The sequence below is a fragment of the Typopeltis vanoorti genome, chromosome 2 (assembly GCF_054136105.1).
Source record: "Typopeltis vanoorti isolate ZY-2024b chromosome 2, IOZ_Tvanoo_1.0, whole genome shotgun sequence".
Lineage (NCBI taxonomy): Eukaryota > Metazoa > Arthropoda > Arachnida > Uropygi > Thelyphonidae > Typopeltis > Typopeltis vanoorti.
This window is the reverse complement of record NC_143550.1, coordinates 165,042,808-165,061,262: the sequence shown is the minus strand read 5'-3', so window position 1 is coordinate 165,061,262 and position 18,455 is coordinate 165,042,808. Positions and strand designations below refer to the sequence as shown.

The following is an 18,455-nucleotide window of genomic DNA, read 5'->3' as shown; positions in this document are numbered from 1 at the left end:
TTATGTACAATTACAGAAACAATCTCACGTTTTGTTATTTCTTGAGGTATAATTGCACTTTATGTGTCTTTTTAAATGACTTATGGTTATTTTATGATGTTTAATAATGTAGTATTTTAAAAACCTTGACGCAAACGTGCACATAAAAATATGACGTTTTTCTTTTTTTCACCATTCGAGGTTGTTAAACTTCAAACATCAAACTCGTCTGCTTTTATTCGTATGTAGATAAACACAATGCGCCACGCCTCGGCAGTTTTGATAAGTATGTTTCGCGCCTGGATCACAGGTTTTGTCCAATAATCAATTTATTCCCTTGTTTCTCTCTCTCTCTCTCTCCATTAATCTAAAAGCAACTGCTAAAAAAACTAAGCACGTGCCCAGTACTTAGAAATATTAATAAATGAATATAGCATATTATTCTTCCACACGTGAACATATATTTTCTTATTATATTTTTCGTTTCTTTATTTATGAGAAGGTATAGAGTTGACATCGGCAGTTTGGAAAGCGAGATGTTTATCTGAAGTGTCAATTTCAAATGCACAAATATTTGTGGGGGAAAAAAAATTTTCCCCCACATTGCCGGATAACTTAGATATGTTGGCTCTTCTCACTGAAAAACACATATTTTTGTTGTATCAAAACCGTATTTTCTAAATTCTTATAACAAATTTTAATTCAGTGAAAATTCACACCAATAATAATATCAAATATCTCAAAAGCTAAATGTATGAAGTCGATTGTAAATTTAGATCTTAGGAAACTGCCCATAATACACATTATTTTTAATTATCATCACATAATAAAAAATTATTATGTCAAGATTCAGTATAACTGAAATATATTTGATGCAGCTGTACTAATAAAAACAAAGTGGAATCTTAAAGAAAGCGTTTTATTCAATATTGAAAGAGCATTTATATTAGATTTTTATTATTTTTTATTAATTTTTTATTAATTTTTCTTTTAGATGTACTTTTTATTACGATATTATGTAGGATTTACTTTTCGAACGCATGCACGATGAACTGTGGGTCTGCGCATGAGCGTAAATCAGGATTAGGATCGACTTTCAGATTTATGATATCCCTAAAATTAATTGGAATACTCCAGCCCCCATCAAAAAAATAAAAAATGAAAGAAAGAAAAACACTTAAAAATTATAGTTTTGAGTGAAATTCAGATTATAGTATTTCGATATTTGAATAAGAAATTATTTCAACATTATTATGGTTTTTACTAATTAATGATTTCAGCTTGTTGTTTGTGGTGCTAATTAAGTATATTTTATAGTATTCTTTATAACACGAAATTAATATTTTGAAATTGAAATAATTCTTCGTTTTGTTTTGTTTTTTTCAAGCAATTGAAATATGTACATTTTACGGTTAAGATTTCGGCAGAAAATGCAAGTTAAGCACAGCACTTTTACTTGTATTTATTTACCTTATCAACAGGACGTGCTAACTCTAATATTACTTATGAACTGTCAAAGTGAGATGCGATTGATTGCCGCTCCGACAAACTGATAAAGCCATTTAATTTCTTGCTGTTTTAGTGGCCTTTTTTTGCTGGAATTTTAGTTTAGTTGGAATTAAGACTGACTATGAGACGAGTATATTACGTCTCGAATTTTCAATGAATAGATGTTTACAGTGAGCTTGTGAGGGCTGTGCATAGGTACTATTTGGATACGAATAGACAAAGTTTGATTCGTATCCGTGATCTCCTGTAATATTATGTCTATTATTATGCCTATTATTGTTATTAGGAGTAATAGTAGTATTTATTATATACTGTTTTATTCCACCACTTGACAATATCATAAGCATAGAGATAAAAAAAGTAATAATTAAAATTAAATTAATTTTTTTTTCAATGCACAATGCTTTTGCTTATAGTTTTCCCAATAAAATTATTTGTATTTTGAAATTTTCATTAGTTATTGATAACAATATCAGCAGAAACATTCGAAAATTATCACATAAACCAATACTTGTATTAATTTTTTCAGATCTTTACGAATTTTTAAATCATATTTAAGATTTTTAAAATGTGTTAAATGTATATTTGCTAAATATATCAACATCCCATTCCTTGGCTGTAGATATTTATATATGATGCACATGATTAAGACAACCAATTAAAAACTATAAAATATTTAAAAATAAAACAAACCCTCCACTCCCTCTATTCAAGCACTAAAATGAAATCGAAAAGAACTATTAAACATTAGTAATGTGGTTAATGATCAGTTGAACCATCATCTAATTTGTTTCTTTAGACTTACTTGGGGTTGTTGCAAAAGAAGCATGGCGGACTCGGATGATGGCTGGGTTTCTGAGGTTGGGGCCGAGGTTATTGGGATTTCCAGCTCGGTTTCCGTAGAAATTAGACGACTAGAAACAGAAGGGGTATGTTCCGGCCCTGAGGTAGCTAAAGGTTGACTGGACGACACAAAAGTAGGAGTACAGACAGGAACGGAGGTTGTGGCACAGCTTGTGGTTGTGACCGGGCTCGTCAGCTCGGGAGCTATAGCAAAGAAAGAAAGAAAAAAAAAACATAAATCTCATTTCGTTTTCCATGAAAAATATATCATTTGCTCATGTCTATATCTTAAATACAATTTATAATTCATTAACATTTAAAATAAATTTTCTTTTTTTTATAAAAAATTTAAACAATCATCATGTTTACTGCTTTCACAAATGTGGAATTTCCTGCCCATCCCTCGTAGGGAAATTTATCAACACCAAAGACTCGCGTCTCTAAACAAGTCTAGCTTCCTGTACATACCGTTTTTTGAGGGGGGGAAGTCTTGTATAATGAAAGCAACAACCAATGATTAGCTTAATCATGAATTCCCATAGTCCAGAGTTCTACCATTAATAAACCACAGTCTAAATGGTTTTCAAATATTCCATGAAGTCTGAAGTACTTCATATGCTAATTATTCTCATTTTCCGTAGGGCACAGTTTGTAGACAAACAGGAATTTTAATAGCGTTCAAACACAGTAATTTCAACAAATTAATATTACTGTTATTAATTTAAATGCTATTTAAAAACTTATTATCATTTACATGATTGTTATGTCCGCATGAAATATTTAGCATTCAAGATAATGAAGGAATGATTATGATTATTTTTTATGTGGTCCTATTTTACGAAAGATCGTAAAATCTACAGTACATCAGTACTAGTTACCGAAGGAGGGAAAAGAGGTAGATAATCTCGGAACCATGATTTAAACATGCAACTTTTTAAGCCACTTCGAAACTCCACTAAGTACGGTGGTCTCACACTGGGCAATGAAATTTATTTCCTACCTAAAGACACTCACAAACATCCATGCTCACCGCGGGATTCGAACCCACAGCCTGTTACAGTGAAAGTACGCTAACCATTTGGCAGGCATAGCGTCCATCAGTCAATTAGCCTACTATGTCCTTGATTGAATTCAATCAAAGGGTAGTGGACTAATGATGATCTACTTCTTTCCCCCGAAGTCATACCAAATCTTCTTAATATATGCTTAATGATGTCATATTTGTCTTATGAACATTAGGATCCTTCATCTGATGATCTTAATGCTCATACGATTAATATGACATCATTACGCAAATATTAATAATTAATACTATTTTTTTTTATTTTTTATTTCGAGCTTGTAGCTGATTCCAGTATAGCATGAATCTTATACATTTTGAAATGTTTTAATACAAAAACAGGATATAGTAGGAATATGTTATTATAACTACTGGACTTCTATGATAGTTTTATCAATGGCTTTCATATAGTTAAAATTAATAATATATTATTTTGCTTATTTTGAAATAATAAATCGTCAAGTATTTTATTTACTTTTAGTCTCCAACAGACTCAAATATTTCGAAAGGGTGCTCTGCACTTAGGAAAGAATAAAGTAGATATATATAAAAAAGCAATATATATCTAATCGTTTATAATTCATGCGTTTTAGTAAGTGATTTTTATGACGTTAATTCTCGTATTAGATTAGTGTGATATTACAGTAAAAAGGTGTTATTTTAGTCTTATTGAGCCAACCAACCAACCAACAAACAAAAAAACAACAACTAGTGGTCCGAATTTGGGCACTACAATCTCAAAGAATAATTTTCGAGCTTTTGATAGTTTGAAGTATGAATTTTCAGAGAATTTTGCATCGCTTGTACAATTTTCTGATTGTGTTTAGTTTCTTATTTTTTCTAGAAAAGAATGCAATATTTAAATTTTTTTAATTAATTGTGAAATTAATATAGTACACAAAAACGGAAAGATTGTATCGAATAATAAAGTTATGTTTCTTATGAATGTCAATGAAAACTAAATAGTTAAATTTATAACTTATCTGTGGCCAGAAGGATATGTTTCAGTTAGTAGTTCTGATTTCCGAATTCCATGTTTTTAACCAGGTTAAGTCAAGCCAACGTCTTCTGTTTAGATAATAAAACTTTGATCACGTTTAATAAAATTGTACACCTAGAATAAAACCATGCACATTTATTTCAGTAGGTATTATGGTTTGTGCTAATTTGTGTTATGTGATTCAGATGCTTGGAACAGTACGTGCGATAAACCAGTCGTTGAAGGGGGAAAATAAACCGACAGTACCTGGAAACTTGCATGAACAATGGTATCATAATATAAAGTAAAAAATAAATAAATTTAACTTCCTATGCTTAGTTAATATTACAATACACTTTCAAGAGAACTGTAGAATGGACTCACATCAAATAAAAAAAAAAAAATGTTCTGGATAACACGTTAACATTTAACTTTTTTCTTGAAAATGTTATTGTAATATATTAAAATGTAGGATGATTATTGTATTTTACTTTTATGTTGTGAAAGTATTGTCAATCAAATTTCCAGGTATTTTATAATTCATTCTTCCCCTTGAGAGAGAGAGAGAGAGACTGCATTTGACATAAATGATTCCGAAAATTAAGTATGCATATTTGATATACAAGTGTCACTAGAAACTATGCTAATATAGGTTTGCCCATGATTAGCTATACGATCCATAATTTCCCATAAGAATCCCTCTTAATGCGTCTCTCCTAGGCTATGGGAATCTTTTAAAGATAAAAAGCCTTTCTCTCCTGTCACTCTTTTTTTCCTTTTAAACTTGATCAAAATATTTTGAGATCCGGAATACAGTATTACTTCCAAACAAATATTTGCATATGTTGCACACACAATTATGCCTACACACAAACACACACACACATACAGATGCACATCGGCCGATTCGAAAACACTTGCTTTCGGAAATGAAGTGGTAAAAACATGTTAGAGTTTGGAGCAGAATTCGGAGCCTTGACCTGCCAACAATACTAGCGTGTTATAGGCCATGGCTTTCATGACCTATAACATGGCGGAGATTACTATAAAAAAAAAGAAACATTGAAAGGCATCTAAGATGATAAGACGATGAGATGCATTTATGAGGGGTCATTAATAAATAGGCATATATATATATATATATATATATATATATATATACAGGGTGTTCGGGATAAATTTGACATATTTATAATTAATTATATTTTTCCGTAAGTTACATGTATTAACACACACTTCTCTTCATTTAAAAGTTTGGACCCTTCTTCATTCATATACAAGATGTCAGAAAGGATGGATAGCTGGAACCCACCTGAATCATGGAAGAGAATAACTTGTATCATGATGATTCGTGCCCGCCATCAAAATAAGGATATTACGACTGCTGCCCAATGCTCCCTGAATACAGTAAAAACAATCAGGCATGAACTAGAGACTTGCAATGGTGACTACGAGGATGTAGCAAGAAGAAAGATCCCTAGCAGACGATCTGATTGCGTTCGTACAGCAGAATTCCTCGCAAATCTGCAGGAACAGGTGTTGAAGAACCCTGGCATTGGAATTCGGGCTTTGTTCGTGGAGTTGCTAACTGTAGTCAAGCCCTGGATAACAAGGGTAGGCAATGGTAGGCCGTATGTATGGCAGCAGGATTCGGCCCCTTGCCACACCTCTGGGAAAAGTCAAAAATGGTTGTCTGAAAATTTCTACGACTTCACCAGTCCAAATGTTTGGCCTCCAAACTCCCCAGACCTTAACCCCATGGATTATTTTGTATGGGGCGCAGTTGAAAAAGACACCAATCGCACTTCCAGTAATACAAAAGCCCAGTTAATGGATAAAATTAAAACAGTTTTTGCGGCCCTTCCCAGGGAGACTGTAGCATCAGCTTGTTCGAGGTTCCGAAGCAGAATTGAAGCTGTGATCGATGCTAATGGTGGTTATTTTGAGTAAATCTTGTTGATAGTATTGTAATTAACTCTGCCTGTAATGTTTTTTTGTCAATTCATTAAATTTAATAGATACAAAGAAGATTTTCTTTTTCCTTACGAAACTGTCAAATTTATCCCGAACACCCTGTATATATATATATACTCTAGCATTTGAATGATAGTATTTAGCTTTACGGCTGTTTGAGGATAGCTATATATGCCACCATCTAGGGAAATGATTACGAGCAAGGTGGTTTGGTTTCCCGTTGCCTTCCTTGCCGTACTATCCTATGACTGTAGCATGTGTGTTCACGGGGTCGGTTTGCCTTCTTGTGGGATGAAAACCCCCAGATAAACTAGTGAAAAAACTCTGCTGTCCAGGCCCAAGACCGGCTAACTTGGCTATGACTGAGGAAGATCCTTCAGCTCCTCACATCGTCGACAGGAATCGAACCTAGGACACTCCTTCTCCAAGCATATGTTGCGAAGCCCATAGCCATTAGGCCAACCGTACGGGCAACTGCTTCATGACGATTGTTTTACGATTCCAGTTCTTCTATGTAGAAGGCAAAACAGTATTATCATCCATAGAAATCATCCACAATTTCTCTTTCCACATTGAGATTAGTAGCCCGTACTCTCCCCAGTTTATTCATTGTATACACATAGAAGCACGTCTGTGCTAATGTAATTTAAGAACCTTATATGATAAAGAAATTATAGTTCTGATTTAAAAAAAAACATATGGGAAATACAAATTAATAACTAGAAGCCCAGAGGATGATTTGTGAAATTCATTTTCAAGTATTTTCATAGCGAACACATATATTAATTAAGAAATAAAAAGGAAAAATAATTACAGGAAGCTCTATATAACCGATGAAAAACTTAGCAATATTGAAAAAAAACTAACAACAGCCCTTTTTTCACTCCTATTCCATTAGCGAAATATAAAAGAAAAATTAGGTAGCAACGAACTTATATCGTTGCTATGGTAACTGTACAACAAACTGGAGGTACATGGTTCTTACCTAATAGCACGCCCACAAATGGACTATCTACTAATGCTGAAAACTCATAGAGGTTCCACTTGATAGAGTTATAAATTAACTATGCGAAACCATCATTTAGTCGATCATATTCTCGAGCTTTGATTAAGCTTCGAGGTAGGCGAAGTTATAGCTATAAAACAAATTTCTTTGCAAAGAAATGTTCTCTGACCTCACATATCACGGCTTCTATTAGTGTTCCACTTCAAAAAAATCAGTGTTATCACAGGAAAAGTGACGATAGACTCTGATTCAATGAAGTACTCCTAATCTCAACTCCTACCAAGCTACAGTTATCAAATTCACGCTTAAATTAATGTTAGCTTTCGAGTTTTAACAAGTGATAGGAAATCTGATAGCCCACTGCCGTAAATAAGGCATTATTTATTTTGTATACGCTGTCAAATTTTCTTAGTTGCTTCTATGAGGATAACAGCTACTCTGCCATCTGCAGGCCTTTTTATTGCCTTGCAACGCAACTATTCCCCATGTAACAATATTTGAAAAAATCACAGATATATTTGGAGAATATGATTAACTACTGGGCTTTGATTAGTTTGTTTGATCACCACTGTTGAAAGAAATATTTACAAAAAAAAAAAAAAAAAAAATCCTGACCAGTTATCGTGAATTGATTTGGATATTAAACAGCACACTATAATTAATGTGTTCTTTTCTAGTAGTTTAATTGGCAATTTAAAAAAAATAATAAAATAAAAACAATAAAGCAGATCAACAGTAAGATCTTGATTTTTGTTGATTTGGTGTTAAAATACCACAGACAATTAACCAAGTAGGCAGTATGAGTCCTTGGACTCCCTGGAGGTGTAATAATAATAATAATAATAATAATAATAATAATAATAATAATATATTTTAAACTGAAAAATCACATTTGTATTGGCATACAAAATAAATAAACAAATACCTTTAACAGAAGTGAAAAATATTATTATTTACGAAAATAAAGAGCCAAAAGGCTTCAGTTCGGCGATGCAAAATTATATAAATCAAGTAGATATTAAATCCAGCATTATATCAAAGCCGAATGCATTAGTATTATTGTTATTATGCCAACACCTCCTGGAGTCAAGACTCATCAAGGGAGGTAATAGTAATACACATTCTAACAGAGATAATTTTTTTTTTTAATCATACTTCGTCTTAAATTGGTTCAATTTGCGCACCCACCACTTCATTTGAACTTTAAGACGTTTGAAATATCAAATGGTTGTATGCATATATTCCAATATGAGAAAAGATCCCAGTAACGTAAAAAAAAGCAAACGAAATAATTCATTAATTTTTATAACATGTCTTACAATTCGTCAGTAGTGATATTTAAAATATTTCAACTTGATTTAGAAGGAATATTAATAAAGGTCACACACCGATATATTTATTGCTATATTTGAATATAAAAGATCATCATGCATGGCAAAGAGTAATATTTAAAATCATACCAAGAGCATGTTGGATTGGCAGCTTAAAAACAGGCATAGAAAAATTTTCGTAATGTGTCAATTAGCAACGATCTGAAAATCATAACTATTAAGGTTATTGGACGAGAGCATGCGTAAATAAAAAGACTGAAAATAATACGAGTATCGTAAGCGGAGATTTGTGTGCAGGCAGACGATTAAGTGCTCGAATGTTATGTAGGGGGCGCGAGTGTTAAGTTCACAATTTTTGTCGAGAATTGCTCGCAGTATGCACCTGGCGCTGTATTGGTAGTCTCGTCAACTGTGTTCGGCGCTTCGGAAGTGTGTTGCGCGATATGGTTAACGATGTTTTTATAAAAGCAAAAAAAAATTCCGTTTTCGTAAAAAAACAAGCACGTTTCGGTGATATTTTTGAATATATGTTTAGATACAAACAACGTTACCTAATTATCCGCTGCAAATTATTATTATTTATAGCATTCCAAGTAAAGTTAATCTTGTTTACGATAATATTAATAGGTTTTGGAATGTTATTGGCCTGCACAATTTCGTTTGGTAGAAATATACTTATTCAGATATTCACTTATATTGAAATATTTAAATGAAAATAAGAGATAAAAATGAGAGGATCAAATGTCGAATGCAAGCTTCGTTACACGTTTCATTTGTTCCATAAACAGAACTATTGAATTTGGAAAGAAATGGGTAACATCAAAGATATGTGGTCTGTTTACGTCTAGTCTGATATTCATTATTCTCAATGCAACTTTCTTCCAATTTCGTCTACAGATATTTATAATATTTACTTATCCGCTGTCCACGTTAATATTTATAAATAATCAGTTTAGATATCTTTAAAATTAAATTGTTTTTCTCTTTATAAGAAAATTTACGAGTTGGATATATGAATAAATAATCTATATGCATTATAAGAATTTTATTCTGAAGCTGTTGAAACAAACTGTTCAAGTTTATCCTCACAGTCATATTAATATATATATGTGTGTGTGTGTGTGTGTGTGTGTGTGTGTGTGATAATCGGCTTTTACTCGGTTGTTGAGATACATTTTAAAAAATATAGATTTAATGAGTTCAAAAACCGAGATAACTTATAAAGATTTTAATGAGAATAATACTACTAGTTCGGCTTATAACAGCCTTCCTCAGGTATTCATAAAGGAAAAGAATAGTAATAAACATTGAAGTATCTAAACAAACTGGAAATTACAGATAAAAATTGCCGCACATAATGATACATAAAAAACGTTGTATTTTTTCAAGTTGTTCTGGAAGTTGTGTGTGTGTGTGTGTGTGTGTGTGTGTGTGTGTGTGTGTGTGTGTGTGTGTGTGTGTGTGTGTGTGTGTGTGTGTGTGTGTGTGTGTGATTTTTTAACTTGGGGATACTGTATATTAGGGTTACCAAGTAATTTTATAAGCTTGGAAAATTTATGGAAAATACTAAGAATAGTGATCAGAGCTTTACCCACCTTAACAATGAGTTGCCCTGATGGTGTACCATCTTTAGACTTGAACTATGTTTCAGGCGCAAACTTAATTGTTTGCATACTTGGGATTAGGAGTTAAATAACCAAGCTTATAAAATTACTTGGTAACCCTAATATATATATATGTATATATATATATATATATATATTCAAAAAACTTTAATGACTGAGATGACCGAGATTACCCATTTCTTTCAAAAAACTTTAATGACCGAGAGATAAAAAGATGACATGGTATATTTAAAAAGATACTACTGTTAACAAGTTTCGTTGAATAGATCAACATCTTCAGGTATCACAAACAAAGAAATATATAAAGAATTACAGAGACTTAAAATTGTAATAACAGAACAAGCACAAAAAGACAGTAGCGTGTTTGAAAACAAAATGCGAGCTCGAGTTCCAAACAAACGTATACTACGCGCTGTCGCGAGTGCGCCAATACTGAACAGAGGCAACGTGTGCGTCAGAGAGATTGAAACTTAGGCTGTTGTTGATATGAGAAGAATCTAGAGAAATTTCTCTAGATTCGACAGTCTTTCTTTCGAGCTCATCATAGCACATATGGATGTTAGAAGTTTGAGTCCAGTTCACAATGTGTTGGCGGCCTTCGTCTGAGTTACCTGAAAAGAGAACGTGGCTAGAGAGAGCGCTGGCTCGAGTCCTGTTATAGGAGATATCTCTACGGTGTTCTTCCAGCCGTAGAAGGATGGATTTAGCAGTCTGGCCATAGTATGGCTTTCCACAATCACATAAAATCTTGTACACTCCAGGCAACCTAAGTGTCAATCTCTCTGACGCACACGTTGCCTCTGTTCAGTATTGGCGCACTCGCGACAGCGCGTAGTATACGTTTGTTTGGAACTCAAGCTCACATTTTGTTTTCAAACACGCTACTGTCTTTTTGTACTTATTCTGTTATTACAATTTTAAGTCTCTGTAATTCTTTATATATTTCTTTGTTTATGATACCTGAAAATGTTGATCTATTCAACGAAACTTGTTAACTAGTAGTATCTTTTTAAATATACCATGTCATCTTTTTATCTCTCGGTAACAGTCATTAAAGTTTTTTGAATAATATTCCAGCCGAGTAAAAAAAAAAAAAAAAAAAAAAAAAAAAAAATTATATATATATATATATCAATCCTTCACACGAGAGGTCACAAAACCTAGAACACAATGACGTTGAAAGAATCTGTTAATATGTTTCAGAAACAGCTAGAGGTCGTAGTTCGTGGAGAGGGGCGGCAATCAACAGAAATATATATAATGAAAGAAGAGGATAAGTTCATTGAATAAGTTCGAAGTTGAATTGTGTATGGATGTTGACCAGTAGTTACTTGTGTGTGAGAAAGTAAGAATAGTTGTGAATGCTGATCAGTTCGGAGGAGCAGGTCCCATAAAAAATGCACATAATATACAAAACAAAGCATCTGTGAACAAGCGATTGGTGTGTGTGTGTGTGTGTGTGTGTGTGTGTGTGTGTGTGTGTGTGTGTGTGTGTGTGTGTGTGTGTGTGTGTGTGTGTGGTGGAGAGAGAGAGAGAGAGAGAGAGAGAGAGAGTTCATCTATTGAGCCGATTGCTTCTAGATAGCATCCATCAATTTAGGGAAGTTTTTGATGCATGACCTCAGGTTAGACAGATTTAGAATTTGTATCGTGTTGGAGTTGTGTTTTGCACGAAACGAAACACCAAATTTTTTGAGGCCATGGATGTGATGTGTTTGTGCATGGAAATAATTTCGCGGTTATTGTTAATATCCTTGGATTAGAACATGGTTCGTCATTTAAATCCGATGGCCACGAGACCATTGCTTTCAATATAAGTGGAAGATCATTCTCTGGAGCAGTAATGTCGTTGGACAAATTTTTTTTGCAGGAGAATTAAACCATAGATCTCTGGCAGGAGTGTTTGGGAATGATCTCCAGCTTCCTTTTTATACTGAGATGCATATCAGCCACATTATTCTTGACAAAGCATCACTGTTGTTTTGTTTTGAATTACAGCCAAAGCAACTTAGGCTGTAAGAACATTATTATTATTATGTCTGTTTATTGCTTCTCTTCGTCTTGCCTCTGTGCATCTTACTTAGAATGAAAAACCCTCCACCTCCGTACGAGACTCGTTAACTCACTTTCTCTTGAAAAGTTCATATAAGATTTTTCACATCGGTTTCGATCCCGGGTATTTGCAACCAAAAGGAGTCGTTACCAAGAAGACGCAGGGAACCAAATCTAGTGAATAAAGGTGAATGGGAAACCTTGGGGATGCTGTGCTCAGCTAAGAATTCTTGGACACTCAGAGATGGCACACTGTTGATGTGCAAAACCAGATACAGAAACATCATTTCAGAGTTGGTTTCAATACATTTCGAATGTCTGGGAATAGTACACAGTGTGATTCATTGCTTTAGGGAAGAAATTTCTCATTTGACTTTTTCCGGTACATTTTGAAATTTTATATATCTAAACAAAAAAAATGGAATCGGTAAAATTATTATATGAATTGTGTTACGAAGTGTTCGATATATCATTATAAAACTAATTATAATTTAATTTGATTCAAATTTTAATAAAACATGGTTTAATAAAATAAACAGCTGAGATATTTTTTTATATTATTTATATACAAACGCTGCGTGGATATTATTCAATCCTTTGTGGTCTAAAAGAGAAAGAAAAAAGTATAAAATATTACAGATGAGCACTCGAGGTCGTTGTTCTTTCATTAACGTTAGCGAAAAAAATGAAAGTGAAAGAAAAGGCTTAATATGCTGATTAATATGAATTTTAAGCTCTTAGATTCTTTCAAGTGCATCCAACGATAACTAAATTCAATGATTATTATAATTATCGATATAGATACGGAAGTGATCTTATTATAGTAATCCACTCATCTTCTGGACTACACAGACCGCCTATCCGCTATCGTAATATCGTTTGGTAATTCGTTTTTGCTATTTGCTCGGCTGGTTGAGTTGTGATAGCAATTGTTTAAACGACCAGGTCATAGACCTCGATGGCCACGTTTTTGCTGTTATTAAATGTAAATCCCGCTTGTATATGGAAAAGAACTAGTTGAGGGGACATCGGCAGGTGAAGCGATAGATCTTTCTCTGTAAACTGGCAAACACTGACAAAAGAAATAGCGACCTCATATTTTTGTGCAGTGTACCAGCTTACAATACTTTATTTTTTTATGCCGTCACTATTCCGAGACTAGACACCGTACTTAAATGTATCGTCAATATTAGTTGATTCTCGCCCACAGGCTGCGGGTTCGAATCCCACCGTGGGCATGAATGTTTGTGACTGTCTTTAGGTGAGAGAGAAATTTCATCGCCCACTGTAAGACCACAGCTACGCTTATGGGAGGCCTGAAGTAGGATTTCTCTACACCGGGATTTCCGGACTGTGTAAAAAAATAAATACAAAAAATTAAAAAAAAAATATTTAGCTCAAATACTCGCAGATGATCTGAAAAAATACCATATTATTCAATAAAATTATATGATTTTCAAAGAAAATGTTTATATTTCGAATAACTAATCTTAAAATTTGTTTCAAATTACATAAATTATAGCAAACGATATTTTAAAATTGAGATTTTCAGTTTAATTTATATGACATTAATGTAAATTTACATTACATTAATGTAAAGTTCATTTCACAATAAATCACTCTTTATAATATAAAAACGTGACGATTTTAAGGTTAGAGTTTTTTTTTTAATTTTTATTTTCTTTTTTTGCTCCACACCCGGTAAATATCTGGTAAGAATTTTCTTAGCGATCTATTTTTGGTAGTCGAACGTCAATGAGTCCTACTCGCTGTGTTTTCATTAGCAAACGCATTTTCATCCTTTTGCTATATAATACACTTAACACGTATTCCTTTTGGCCCAGAGAACATTCCTGCGGACGTCAACGGCCAGTAATTGCATACTAAAATTAGAAGAACGGTACATGAATAGCCACCTTCGCATTGTAGAAAGTAGTATCGATCGAACGGAACGCGTGTGTGTGTGTGTTGACGTCAAAAGTGTCTCTACGAACGCGGCAATTTCGATCTGGTATCTCTCTCTTACGTCACATGACGTGCCGCTTTCTTTGATCTGTCAGCCCAGAATTACAGCTACATAACAAATGATAGGTGTCTGTACTCTTTCAGTTCGTCAGTCTGTCAGACATTCGCGTCAACGCCCATTTGTGACGCACAAAGCCCCAATATACACGTGTATGTAAAGGATGAACAGTACATGCTAGTTCTATAATAAACTAATGAAGTAAGAACTAACTTGGCTTAATTGATTGGTATGTGTAGTGGATGATGCTCAAAATACGGCACACCTTCTGCTTTAGGATTTCTCCACTACATTATTTTTGATCTCTACGGGTTTATCTTAACGTGTTTAAAAAAAAAAAAAAGTTTTATACAGTACCAAAGATGATCCGGAGATGATCTGGAACATATTAATAAAAAATATTTATCCTTTAAATCTGATACGAATCCTGGGAAGAAAGCAAATATAATTTTTTAAAAATAAGTTCAAGTATTGAAACGTAGCACAAAAAAAAAAAAAAAAAAAAAAAACAGCAGACGACATCAGAATTAAGAGAAATTGTCAAAACAAAATGGTTTCACATATATGTATAAATATTAAGGATAATTGCTGTAAAGCAATAATAACAATAATCTATGGTGATTTAACCTGGTCGACAACCAAAGTTAGGAAGCTCTGTGTTATTTTTTGAAAAATCCATTAGCACAGAATAAAAAGGAAAAAGGTTTTTTGTTTGAGCGACTCCTGGTGATATAAATATTTTGTTCACCTTCATTACCTTCATCGGCTTGTTCTAGATGACTGCAAAATATCCTAGAGATTTGCAGGCTAGCTGAAGATAAAAATGCATATGCAAAATAATTAAATATTTTCTATTTAAAAATCTGCAAGGAAAGATTGGCAATCGCTCATTATATGATTACAACCTAACTGTTGCTAATAATACTAAATATATAAAAATGAGGATATTTTAAGAGAAATAGGAAATTTGGATAATATTTTTAACGGTTGAGATGAAATGGCATAATAATTTTACTATAAAACAAGATATATAGCGTAAGATATACATATACATATGGAAAAAGAGGGAGAATATAAATGTGGCCTAGTTCCATTTCGCCTTATTGTTTTAGGCCTAAAGAACATATTTGAACATTACTAAAAATAAATAACCCCAAAAACTGTATTCTAATTTTTGTTTTCTCTACGACACGTTGTGTGGGATAAGGTACATTCATTTCATTGTAAATTCTGTCAGTTAAGTATTTGTTTTCAAACTAAACGTGTCGGATTTACACTAACAATTGATATTTAGTCGGCTGTATATGCAAATTCTAAGCAATATTCTTTTTAAAAAAGTTTCATAGGTTAACTATGATCACAAGTGGCAAAGGATAAATATAGTCCTCGTAATACTCACTTCTATTGGCAGTGGCAACTAAGGGTTCCCTAAAAGATCCGGGACATTAATCTTGGTCCTTTCTTGTCCTAGAAGGTGATTGGAATGATTGCAGGAATGTTACGTTTTGCCCTTTTTGTTTTTGTCCACCTGTCCTCTGATCACACTGGAAATAAGATTTCGTCGCGTTCTCTGTATATTCGAGTTAAATAAAAGCTCCCCGTTGTAGATATGACGCCCATTGACCTCGGAACAGAGAAATCGGAAAAGAAATAATACTGTAGGCTGAAACAATAAGGCTTAGGATCTGGCCACACTGTAAACATAATATTAACACGGCAGGCGAAGTATTTATACATATCAGTCTCTAGATCCCTGCAAGAGAACACCAATTAATATTCCCTTGCTCGTATGCAGACACACGTGACTCGGGATGATGATGGCCTTGCCGATGGCACGAAGAAACACTGACTTTAAATATGCCAAGCCCAAAAAAGGAAGAAAAGGTCCTGAAACAAGAGAAACTAAGTTTAACAAGTTTGGCTGGTCCCTAATCCAACACCCGGAACCAACCTGGTGGGGTAGCCGTAGCGCACACTATTGCCGGCAGCCTATGCCGTGGCCTCTTGACAGACTCCCAGGTGAAGGTCTCGTAGTAACTAGGCAGCGATGGTGACTCGTGGCTATCCCGGTCCACCGCGAACGCAACGCACAAGTTCGACATCCAAGATCTCAACCTCTTCCTTTACACGCGGTCTTGCTTCTCCTACTACTACTACATAAACATCTCTCCATCATCAGTATATATTCAAGGTAGCTCGGTTGTTAACGTGTTCCAGGGGAAACTAGTGTGACGCAGGTTTGCGTGACGTCATAGGAAAGTATGGGCTGCACTGGGTGACCAATCTGCTGTAGCGCTTACAATGACTGTTTGAATGGTTGGTTAGCGTAGATGACGTTGCAACTACCACTGCCTGTTGACGTCAAAAGTGATGTAGCTGCCAAAAACTTGGGTTTGTCACGTGCGATATTAGACAGACTCCCTCTGCTTGCGTATTGCTATTGATCCAACCACTACAATATCGATCTTCGAGTAGTGACGTCAGACAACCCAAACTTTGCTTGACAACAAGGAAAGTTTGCTACGGGTGTGTGTCAGATACACATGTACATCGACAGAATGAACTCTCACCTTAGTAGGATTTCGCAAGGTGAAGGTTTCGCTTCCGTAATTCTTTCCGAGGATGGACAGAACAACCAGGGACTCTCCCGATGAGCTACGTTCAGTGGTTTCAATGAAATTACACATCCGTCTTTCTACGGAGTGCATACTGTCCCTGCCTTTTTTTTTTTTAATTTATTTACTGAGTAGTCGTAGGTGGTTGCTTAAAAAAGATCGTAGCATAATGCGCTATTACAGGTAAATTTGCTTTCCTCATTTCTATTGTGCTCACCGTTGTTTACAAAGAGGAATAAATATCTACGAGAAACCCGACTAAGTGATATATTGGTGGGTGGAAGAATTGTGAGTAATGTAGGATTTATTATTAATCATCTGTAATTGTAAATTCAACGAAGAGGTGCGGTATGATGAGTTATTTTAACCGGATTCAAAACATCACATATCGCCTGAAAACATAATTAAAATAATAATATTATTATTTGTCTTCATAAAGAAAGAAACTGTTTTTATTATTTTTATTTTCTGTTTGTTTGTAATACTACGCATTATGAATGTCGAAATCGTCTGCTTTTGCAGTTATGACAAAATTTGAAATCCCACATTCTGATGACGTAGTTAGTGAGATTATTTGAGTGGAATTCTTTTGGTATAATTATTATATACTCTAGTACTAAAAATATGAGAGAGAGAGAGTGGTATTTTTGTATGATGTACAGTTTTGTGCAGTTTACATAATTGAATGTCGATTATTTTGAATATTCGAAAATTAATTATATTAACGTCAACAATATTACAAGTTCGATATTTCTGTTTTGAGACAACATTTTTACTGTTTTTGTTTGGCGGCCGGAACTTTAGAAACCAAATTTTTGGATTTACTTCTATCCAATGTTCCGGAAACATTTATTAAACAAAGATTATAGCTGGCACGATTTAAATGTTAATTAATTTTTCTTAGAGCTAACAGCAATGTCCACGTGAATAAAGACAGTAAATATTCATTTACACATCAAGACAGAAAGGAGATTAATTTTTCTTGTCTTTTTTTTTTTTTTTTTGCAATCTTTGACTAGTTTATATCCTGACACAGTTTACTTTTCTTGACCTTGAGAAGGTCATCTGTTTATCTGTGTCATTTTTTTTTTTTTTTTTAATTTGGCGTTTTTCTATTATAAACTGATGACTTACTCTAATCAATTTATAATAAAATCTACTCGATTTTAAATCACTCTAAGTTGGTTTCTCATAGAATCAATACGGTAGCTCTCTCCACTATCACTAGGTGGTCTTACAAAAATTGCCTCATTGACAAACTAGCTAAACAAAAATAGCAGTTGACTTTTATAATCCATACACAGTTCAGACATATCCCTTTAAATTTGTTTTCACACTTATAAAGCGATTTTAGATTATACTGTTGGGTGTCGAATATGCAGACGAGACGGAGTCCTAATACGTTCCAATGTCACTTATGAATACCCTTCATAACAGGACTTTTTGACATGATAACGTA

General features: G+C 33.8%; 1 protein-coding gene across 1 annotated transcript in view; it reads right to left on the bottom strand.

Annotated features, from left to right (window-relative positions):
* LOC150109611 (putative nuclear hormone receptor HR38) overlaps positions 1-18,455 on the bottom strand; it is an 87,448-nt gene that overhangs the window by 27,044 nt on the left and 41,949 nt on the right. The window contains exon 3 of the mRNA XM_090409198.1: positions 2,294-2,535. Coding sequence (XP_090265324.1) covers positions 2,294-2,317 — 24 coding nt within the window. The 5' untranslated portion in view covers positions 2,318-2,535. The remainder of the gene's footprint in view (positions 1-2,293; positions 2,536-18,455) is intronic.